The sequence below is a fragment of the Jaculus jaculus genome, chromosome 8, assembly GCF_020740685.1.
Source record: "Jaculus jaculus isolate mJacJac1 chromosome 8, mJacJac1.mat.Y.cur, whole genome shotgun sequence".
Classification (NCBI taxonomy): Eukaryota; Metazoa; Chordata; class Mammalia; order Rodentia; family Dipodidae; genus Jaculus; species Jaculus jaculus.
Genome location: NC_059109.1, coordinates 114,360,862 through 114,371,440, shown reverse-complemented (window position 1 = coordinate 114,371,440; position 10,579 = coordinate 114,360,862). Strand labels below are relative to the sequence as shown.

The following is a 10,579-nucleotide window of genomic DNA, read 5'->3' as shown; positions in this document are numbered from 1 at the left end:
TATTACCATGAGTTATTTTTTTATAATCATGGAAAATGTTAATAAAAATTGAGAAAAAGACCTAAATAAATAAAAAGGAAGAAAGCCAAGAGCGGTGAATCTGGATGAATTCAGCCCTTGCTTAAAACTCCCCCAAGTCCAGCAGGTGGTGTCATGCCCTTTGAGGTGAGCCTCTCCAGACTCCAGAGCTATAGATGAAGCTGAACTATGCTATTCAGTTTGAAGGTCAGGGATCCCACAAGCATAACCATGAGACAGACTCGTGGCTGCTTAGACACCCTCAGAGAGGGTTTTGTGTTATGTTGTTTTGGTGAGAGTTTTGACACCTCCAGTCCCCAGCAAGTAGTTTCATTTACCAAATACCAAATTCTGTTCTGAACCAGGCTATGCTGGGAAAGCAATCTTAGAATACAAATGGATCTGTTAGGTTGGCTCAAAGAATTTCAGATTAGCCAGGAGTGGTGGGTCACTTAAAAAAAATTTTTTTTTTATATGCAAGGAGAGAGTGAAAGTGAGAATGGGTGCATCTGGGTTTCCTGAAACTGCAAACAAACTCTAGATACATGCACCACTTTTTTGCAACTGGCTTTATGTGGGTACTGGGGAATCGAACCCAGGCCATCTGGCTTTACAAATAAATGCTTTTTTTTTTTTTTTTTCTTTTCAAGGTAGGGTCTCACTTTAGCCCAGGCTTACCTGGAATTCACTATATGGTCTCAGGGTGGCCTTGAACTCATGGTGATCCTCCTACCTCTGCCTCCCGAGAGCTGGGATCAAAGGTGTGCGCCACCGTGCCTGGCTACAAGTGCTTTTTTTGTGTGTGGTTTTTCGGGACAGGGTCTCACTCTAGCTCAGGCAGACCTAGAATTCACTATGTAGTCTCAGAGTGGCCTCGAATTCAAGGTGATCTTCCTACCTCTACCTCCTAAGTCCTGGGATTAAAGGCATGTGTCACCACACCCACCTAAGCAAGTGCTGTTTTAAAAATATATATATTCTATTTATTCTTTGAGAAAGAGAGAGAGAGGAATAGGCAGATAGAGAGAAAGAGAGAATGGGCATGCCAGGGCTTCCAGCCACTGCAAACAAACTCCAGACACATGTACTCCCTTGTGCATCTGGCTTATATGGGTCCTAGGGAATCGAACCAGGGTCCTTACACTTCACAGGCAAATGCCTTAATTGCTAAGCCATTTCCCCAGCCCTAAGCGAGTGCTTTTAACTGCTGAGCCATCTCTTCAGCCTGGACTAGAGTGATTCTCTACATCAAAATAAATAAACAAATCTCAGATTAAACAGGAAAGCTAAATTTGGGTATGCTGGTACAGGTCTATAACCCTCATAGTTTAGGAAGTAGAGGCAGGAGGATCAGGAAGTCAAGGTCAGCCTCAGATATATAGTAAATTTGAGGCCAGCCTGGGCTACATGAGACACTGTCTCAAGAAAAAAAAAAAAAATAGAGCTACGCATGGTGGTACACACCTTTAATCCCAGCACTAGGTAGGCAGAGGTAGGAGGATTTATGTGAGTTTGGGGTCAGTCTGAGACTACATAGTGAATTCCAGGTCTGCCTGGGCTAAAGCAAAACTCTACTTCAAATAACCAAAAAAGAAAAGAAAGGAAAAAAGAAGCTACCTTGACTGGGGGTGGAGTTCAGTGATAAAGCCACTTGCCCAATATGTTGAAATACAAGAGAGGGCCAGTCTTTAGTCCTCAGCATGGCAAGGGTTTAAAAAAAAAAAAAAAAGGCAGACGTGGTGGCACACGCCTCTAATCCCAGCACTTGGGAGGCAGAGGTAAGATGATCACTGTGAGTTTGAGGCCACCCTGAGACTACATAGTGAATTCCAGGTCAGCCTGGACTAGTGTGAAACCCTACCTCCAAAAACAAAAAACAAAACAAAACAAAAAGGATCCAAGAGCTAGGAGAGATGGCTTAGCGGTTAAGGTGCTTGCCTATGAAACCTAAGGACCCAAGTTTGATTCTCCAGGACCCATGTAGGCCAGATGCACAAGGTGGTGCATATGCTAGAGTTTGTTTGCAGTGGCTAGAGGCCCTGGCGCTCCAATTTTCATTCTCGCTGTCTGTCTCTCTGTGCTTACAAATAAATAATTTTACAAAAAGGATGCAAGGGCTGGAGAGATGGCTTAGTGGTTAAGGCGCTTGCCTGAGAAGCCTAAGGACCCAATGTTGTACTTTCCAGGTCCTACATAAGCCAGATGCATAAAGGTGAGGCAATGGCAAGATTGCACATTCCCACTAGGGGTTGCAAGTGTCTGTCATTCAATTGCAGTGGCTGGTGCCCTGGCACACCAATTCTCTCTCTCTCTCTCTCTGTCTCTCTTAAATAAATATTTTTTTTAAAGGATCCAATGCTGGGCATGGTGGCACACACCTTTAATCCCAGTGGTAGGAGGATCACCATGTTTTGAAGTCATCCTGAGACTACAGAGTGAAATCCAGGTCAGCCTGAGTAGAATGAAACCCTACCTCGAGAAAAAAAAAAAAAAAAAAAGGATTCAAGGGCTGGAGAGATGGCTTAATGGTTAAGGCATTTGCCTGTGAAGCCGAAGAACCCAGATTTGATTCCCCAGGACCCACATAAGCCAGATGCACAAGGGGCACATGCATCTGGAGTTAGTTTGCAGTGGCTAGAGGCCCTGGAGCACCCATTCTCTCTCTCTGTCTCTCTTCTATCTCTCTCTCCCTGCTTGCAAATAAATCAATGAAATTAAAAAAAAAAAAAAGATCCAAGAAGGAAGCCCTACCTATTGCCTCTTCCACTGCCATTTCTTTTAGTTTGTTTGCAAAGCCGGCCAGCCTGAGTTCAATTCCCCAGTACCCACATAAGGACTGATCCACAAAGTGGTGCATGCATCTGAGTTAGTTTGCAATGGCAAAAGGTCCTGGAGAGCCCATTCTCTCTCTCTCTAAATAAATAAAGTATTTTAAAAAGAAATGTACAGGAAAGCCGCCGGGTGTGGGGGCACATGCCTTTAATCCTAGCACCTGGGAGGCAGAGGTTGGAGGTTGCTGTAAATTCAAGGCTACCCTGAGATTACATAGTTAATTCCAGGTCAGCCTGGGCCAGAATGAGACCCTACCTTGAAAAACCAAAACAAAAAAGAAAGAAAGGAACGTGCAGGAAAGAGTCATTGGCTTTGTCAGAGTCAGAGAAGGCTTCCTGGAGGAGGTGAGTTTCCTGTTGAATCTCTTAGGAGGAGGACTTAGATCTCCAGATGTGGGAGTGGCAGGAGGAGGCTATTCCAGGTGAAGAGAACAGTTCTCTCTTCAAAAATTTCTCAGGAGCCAGGCGTGGTGGTGCATGCCTTTAATCACAGCACTCCAGAGGCCATGAGTTCGATGCCACCCTGAGACTACATAGTGAATCCCAGGTCAGCCTGGGCTAGAGTGAGACTCTACCTCGAAGAAACAAAAAAACAAAACCAAACAAACAAACAAAAACGTTTCCCACGGGTTCCTGTGGGGCAGGCTTTCCAGAAGAAGGGAGGTAAGTGGATAACCGTGTCTCCCAGTAATTTCAGCACTTAGGAGATAAAGGCAGGAAGATGATAAGATCAAGGCCAAATTTAGCTGGCAGTGAGCTTGAGGCCAGCCTGGGCTACACGAGACTCTTGTCTCCAACTCTGTTCTCCAAGCCACAACATCAACAAAAGAAACTCTTGAGTGCAGCAGGAACTCAGCTCTCATCCGCAAAGCCTCCTAGGAGAACTTGCTTTTTTTCGAGCCTCCTGCAGGGGTCGCTGCTGCCTTAGGCTGAGGCTGTCCCCGCGGGACTCCGCTGATTTCTTCTAAGAAAACTCTGAGCACTCCTTTGCTGGGGTCGTTGCTGGGTACATACACATTCCTGCTTGCAGCCAAGGGGACTGAAAGGTGGCAGTGTTCAGCCAGTGGTATGGTGGGAGGGGGGTATAGTGGGCACTGACATATTTTCTGTTTCTGGGTCACAAGTTTATTAAAATAAAAGAAACTGGTTAAATGCTGCCATCTGTGCTGTGCCTCCAAACACACACACACACACACACACACACACACACACACACACACACACACACACACCCCAAATCAGGTCCCAGACTAGACACTCCAGGCACTTCACTGAAAACCGTCATGCTTCTTGGTGCTGGTCGGTGGCTCACTTCTCATCATCTCTCCCCAGGACGGTGGGGTGGGCTGCTCTAAGGAGGTGGAGGTGAACCCTTTCAGTCTACTCTGGGATAGGGAGGGCCCCTAAGCCTAAGTCCCGCTGCGGGGCTCGGTGCCAAGAGCCCCCATGAGCCATGGCCTCGAAAGGGCAACGGTGATTTTTTTTTTCACATAAATATATCGCACTTAAATGAATTTAGACAGCATGACATCAGAGAGTAATTAAATTGGTTTGGGGTTGGAATTCCGTTTCCAATTCCTGAGTTCAGGTTTGTAAAAGATTTTTTTTTTTCCTTCTGAGCACCTGCAGGCGTCTGTGTGTGTGTGTGTGTGTGCGTGTGTGTGTGCGTGCGTGTGTAAGTATTTTCACTGGAAAGGATTCAAAACTAGAGGGGAAAAAAAACTGGAGCACACAGGCAGCATTACGCCATTCTTCCTTCTTGGAAAAATCCCTCAGCCTTATACAAGCCTCCTTCAAGCCCTCAGTCAGTTGTGTGGGAGAAAGGGGGCGGTCGGCTTTCTCCTTTCAAGAACGAGTTATTTTCAGCTGCTGACTGGAGACGGTGCACGTCTGGATAAGGCGCATTTCCACTATGGGACTGGATATAGACACACGCCCGGCGGACTTCAAGACGCTCAGACTGCAGAGAAAGCCCTCCCCGCTGCCGCTGCCGCTGCCGCTGCCGCCACCCCTGCTTCTCAAGAGCCACTCTTTTCATGATTTTTCCTGCCAAACCAGAGGCACCGTCGCTGCTGCAGCCCTTCTCTGTGGTGTCATTCAGCGGCTGGCCAGAGGATGAGACTCCCCAAACTCCTCACTTTCTTCCTTTGGCCCCTGGCTTGGTTGGACCTGGAATTTATCTGCACTGTATTGGGTGCCCCCGACTTGGGCCAGAGATCCCCGGGGGTCAGGCCAGGGTTGGCCAAAGCAGAAGCCAAGGAGAGGCCCCCACTGGCTCGGAACATCTTTAAGCCGGGGGGTCACGGCTATGGTGGGGGTGCCACCAATGCCAGGGCAAAAGGAGGCTCTGGACAGACACAGGCAAAGAAGGATGAACCCAGAAAACTGCCCCCTAGATCCGGTGGCCCTGAAACCAAATCAGGAGCCCCTCCTCAGACTAGGCAGGCTGCAGCACGGACTGTGACCCCAAAAGGACAGCTCCCTGGGGGCAAGACTCTCCCAAAGGCAGGATCTTCCCCCAGTTCTTTCCTGCTGAAGAAGGCCAGGGAGCCTGGGGCCCCTCGAGAGCCCAAGGAGTCTTTTCGCCCGCCCCCCATCACACCTCACGAGTACATGCTCTCGCTGTACAGGACGCTGTCCGATGCTGACAGAAAGGGAGGCAACAGCAGCGTGAAGTTGGAGGCCGGCCTGGCCAACACCATCACCAGCTTTATTGACAAAGGGCAAGGTGAGGGGGTGGGCTGGCAGGGAGGGACGTGGGCACACACCTTGGGCTTCCAAAGTCCCAGGAGTGCAAGTGTGTGTCTGTGTGGTGTGTGTGTGGGGGGGGGGGGTGGTGTCTTGTATCTAGCCTAGGGTGGGAGTCTGGGAGCTGTCTCACACATACCTGGCTGCTGGCATGTCAGCACTGGGGCGTGGGGAGGCCCCTCTGAATTGCCAAGTCCAATTCTTTCAAGGTGCAAGAGGGAGTACTATAAAGCTCAGGGAGAAGACAAGACCTGCCAGTTGGTGGCAGTTGGAGACTAGACTCCAAGACTTATTCTTGACTATCAGACCATGCTCTGACCTAATGTGGGTTGGCCAAACTTTCCAAGTTCCAGGTTTTTCTTGGATAGCAGAAAGAAAGAGAGAGAGAGAGAGAGAGAGAGAGAGATCGAGATAGAGAACGGTGAATATTTAGGTCCCCAGGGCTCTACAGCTTTCCCCTCAGGTTAGGGGGCACAGGGGCGAGGAAAGGTAAAGATAGAAAAGGGAACATCTTGGAGACCTGGAAGGAGGCAGCAGACCTAACTGACCATGACTCCAGGGAAGCCCCGTCTCACCTTGGTGATCTATTTTCCCGGATGACCTCCCAGGTAGGCACTGGACTAGGTGATTTCTGAGAGCCTTCTAAGCGCGAAGCCTCTGTACCCTATGCTAACACATGTCATTTGCCTTTCCTGGCTTCTCCCTCTGCCCACCTAAGTATTGGTTTCCACTTTTCTTCTCAGCTGGCTGCGTGATCTCAGCCAGTCCCTCTCAGAGCCTCAGTTTCTCCACAGGGTCGGGAGGGAGGTGGACCGCTCGCTGGTTGCTGAGGTCGCTTGCAGCTCAGTGGCACATTCTGAGTCTGTGGGACTTTGGCTGGCAGGGTGGGGGAGGGGTCAAAGTGGGAGAGGCTCCTCATTAGAGCTGGCCTGTGGGGGAATGACAGGGGGTGGGGGGAGGAACAGAAACAGCAGGTCTGGCTGAGGTGGGGGAGGTGGCCTGGCTGTCTGCCCAGCCAGGGAAAGCTGTGACCCCTTAAGGGCTCATAAAATAAGTCCTTGTGTCGTCCCCCCCCCCCAAGCCCTAAGAGAGCTTGGGTAGATGGAGAGTTTAAAGGCCCAATTAGTTACCTTAGCTACCTTCTAGAGCAATATACGAATGCTCCCCAATGGCAGACTGGTATTTAGGAAGGAGAGCATGCTGGTTCAGAGATACTACTGAACATGCATGTACACGCACACACACACACACACACACACACACGCACACACACACAGTCTTATATTGTACACTCATGCTAAATAAATTACACACATGCACACAAACACCTTCATATAAATATGTACGTAATCACATACTCTTCAAATAGTCACACAAGTCCAAATGTGCATACATGTCTCTCACATATACGTGATCACAGGCTGACACGTGAAGCCAGTCACACGCATATGAAGTACAGCACACTCACACACTCAGCACTGGAAGGCATGTGCACAGCAAAATTATTAGGCTGAGAGAAATTAAGGAAATTGGGTTGCATACTGGTTTTGTCACAAATTTGCTCTAAGTCAAGCCACTACCTGTCTCAGCGCCTCATCCATAAAGTCAGAACATGACCTTTAAGGTTTGGTGGGAGAAGCTCAGCATGGCACATGCAAACTCAAGACTAGGATCCCGTCTCTGTTTCCTTTGCCTAGGGCAGTGACATCGAACAAGTCTCCCAACTTACTTTGAGCTTTGGGTTCCTCCTCAGGAAAAGTGTTAACCACTTTTATTTTACTTTTTTATTTTTCAAAAATATTTTATTGCACTGGGCATGGTGGCACACGCCTTTAATCCCAGCGCTTGGGAGCCAGAGGTAGGAGGATTGCCGTGAGTTGTGCAAAAAAGTGGATCTCCATGAGTTCGAGGCCACCCTGAGACTACATAGTGAATTCCAGGTCAGCCTGAGCTAGAGTGAGACCTTACCTGGAAAAATGAAAACAAAACAACGAAACAAAAATTATTTAGGGAGCTGGAGATACGGCTTAGTGGTTAGGTCACTTGTCTGCAAAGCTGAGGAACCCAGGTTCAATTTCGCAGTTCCCATATAAGCCAGATACACTAGGTGGTGCATGCATGTGGTGAGAAAAAAAATATGAAAAAAAAAATTTTATTTAGGCCAAGCGGGTGAGGTGGCGCATGTCTTTAGTCCAGCACTCAGGAGACAGTGGTAGGAGGACCACCATGAGTTTGAGGCCAGCCTGAGATTACATAGTGAATTCCAGGTCAGTCTGAGATATTCAGCAAGACCCTACCTTGAAAAGCAAAACAAAAATTATTTATTATTTGAGTATAAGAGACAGAAAGAAAGAGTCAGAGAGAGAGCGAGAGAGAGAGAAAATGGGCATGTTAGGGCCTCCTGCCACTACAAACGAGCTCCAGATGCATGTGTCACTTTGTGTATCTGTTTTTACATGGGTACTGGGAATTGAACTGGGGCTGTCAGGCTTTGCCAGCAAGTGCCTTTAATGGCTGAGCTATTTCTCCAGCCCCAGATTGGATAATTTAAATGCACACATCACGTGTCTCATACAGGAGACATCATGTTAGATCATGGATGGGGAGTGGCCATAGGTAGAAGTCAGTTACAAGGCCTATGATTCTAACGCATTTGAATCAACATAAACACCACCTACACAACCACACCTACAGATAAACACCTCGACTTTGTTGGCTGGGGGAAGAAGCACTGTCATTTTTTTTTTAATTTTTTTTGTTCACTTTTTATTTATTTATTTGAGAGTGACAGACACAGAGAGAAAGACAGATAGAGGGAGAGAGAGAGAATGGGTGCGCCAGGGCCTCCAGCCACTGCAAACGAACTCCAGACGCGTGCGCCCCCTTGTGCATCTGGCTAACGTGGGACCTGGGGAACCGAGCCTCGAACCAGGGTGCTTAGGCTTCACAGGCAAGCGCTTAACCGCTAAGCCATCTCTCCAGCCCGCACTGTCATTTTTGAAAAGGGCTCTCAGTTGTCTGGGTGTTGGCCTCTGTCACAGTGGAAGAAGTGGTTAAAGAGAGCTGGGTTGTCTCTGGAGATGCAGAGGTGGTCTGCTTCCTTGGTAAGATTGCAGGAATTAACTTCTGCCTGTTCTCTCCAGATGACCGCGGTCCTGTGGTCAGAAAGCAGAGGTACGTGTTTGACATTAGTGCCTTGGAAAAGGACGGGCTGCTGGGGGCCGAACTAAGGATCTTTCGGAAGAAGCCCTTGGACACTGCCAAGCCTGTGGCCCCCAGTGGCGGGCGGGCTGCCCAGCTGAAACTGTCCAGCTGCCCCAGTGGCCGGCAGCCGGCAGCCTTGCTAGATGTGCGTTCTGTGCCAGGCCTGGATGGATCTGGCTGGGAGGTGTTCGACATCTGGAAGCTCTTCCGAAACTTTAAGAACTCGGCCCAGCTGTGCCTGGAGCTGGAGGCCTGGGAACGGGGCCGGGCTGTGGACCTCCGCGGCCTGGGCTTTGAGCGGGCTGCCCGACAGGTCCATGAGAAGGCCCTGTTCCTGGTGTTTGGTCGTACCAAAAAGAGAGACCTCTTCTTCAACGAGATTAAGGCCCGCTCTGGCCAGGATGACAAGACTGTGTATGAATACCTGTTCAGCCAGCGGCGGAAACGGCGGGCCCCGCTGGCCACCAGGCAGGGCAAGAGACCCAGCAAACCCCTCAAGGCTCGTTGCAGTCGGAAGGCGCTGCACGTCAACTTCAAGGACATGGGCTGGGATGACTGGATCATTGCACCTCTGGAGTATGAAGCCTTCCACTGCGAGGGGCTGTGTGAGTTTCCTTTGCGCTCCCACCTGGAGCCTACGAACCATGCGGTCATCCAGACACTGATGAACTCCATGGACCCCGAGTCCACGCCCCCCACCTGCTGTGTGCCCACACGGCTGAGTCCCATCAGCATACTCTTCATTGACTCTGCCAACAACGTGGTGTACAAGCAGTATGAGGACATGGTCGTGGAGTCTTGTGGCTGCAGGTAGCAGCTCCGGCCCTCTGTCTTCCAGGGTGGCACCGTCCAAGATCCCCTCCTCACTCTCCTGGAATCACAGAGGGGTCAGTGGAGTGCGGCCAGAGTATCTGCACAGCCTGCAGCATAGGGGGGTTTAGCAGCCTCGCTCACGGCCCCGAGTGAGATCCGGGGTAAAGATGCCCTTCTAAGCCACAGCTCTCCCATCTGAGATGCCCTTTCCTCTAACCAGCAGGGAGGGGACAGACTCTGAATGGGATTCAAACCCCAAAGATGAGTTCTTCAACGAGACTCAGACCACTGCTCTCCTCGCCTGGGCCTCCCCAGCCTGGGTTCTGACGACTGTGAATCTCAGTGTTATCCCAAGTACTTCTGGGGAGAGCCTCAGGTGCCATGTCCTCTTCCCCTTTGAATCACCTTTGTGCCTAACGACTTTCTGCCCCTGGGGCAGACGAGATGTTGATTGGGCTGGGGTGCTGGAGGGGGGCGGGATGAGAGGGTTTGGGCAGGGGCAGGGAGTATGAGCCTATTAGACTATTAGATTAAAATGTACATTGATGAGATAAAAAGCAAAATTGTGCTTAAAATTGTAGTAGATTTCTCTTCTTTTCTTTCTTTATTTCCTTTTTTTTTTTTTTGAGATAAGATCTCACTCTAGCCTAGGCTGACCTGGAATTCATTATACAGTCTCAGGGTGGCCTTAAACTCACAGCAATCATCCTACCTATGCCTCCCTAGTGCTGGGATTAAAGGCGTGTGCTATCATGCCCAGTCTTTTTTCCTTTTGAACAATATTTTATTTTTACTTATTTATTTGAGAGAGAGAGAGTGGATATGTCAGGGCCTCCAGCCACTGCAAATGAATCCAGATGCATGCTACCATGGGTATCTGGGTACTGAGGAATTAAATCTGGGTCCTTATGTTTCACAGGCAAGCTCCTTAGCTGCTAAGCCATCTCTCCTGCTCCTGTGGTAGA

The 10,579-nt window shown here is 49.3% G+C and overlaps 1 protein-coding gene across 1 annotated transcript; it reads left to right on the top strand.

Annotated features, from left to right (window-relative positions):
• Positions 1 to 4,585: 4,585 nt before the first annotated feature.
• Positions 4,586 to 10,189, top strand: Gdf5 (growth differentiation factor 5). The gene is made up of 2 exons (XM_004668118.2): positions 4,586 to 5,577; positions 8,741 to 10,189. The coding sequence occupies exons 1-2, from the start codon at positions 4,965 to 4,967 to the stop codon at positions 9,613 to 9,615; spliced, it is 1,488 nt and encodes a 495-aa protein (XP_004668175.1). The 5' UTR covers positions 4,586 to 4,964; the 3' UTR covers positions 9,616 to 10,189.
• Positions 10,190 to 10,579: the final 390 nt, after the last annotated feature.

Coding starts and splice junctions, on each gene's coding strand:
- Gdf5 (XM_004668118.2), top strand. CDS start 4,965: ATGAGACTCCCCAAACTCCTCACTTTCTTCCTTTGGCCCCTGGCTTGG. Junction 5,578..8,740: donor CTTTATTGACAAAGGGCAAG/GTGAGGGGGTGG, acceptor TGTTCTCTCCAG/ATGACCGCGGTCCTGTGGTC.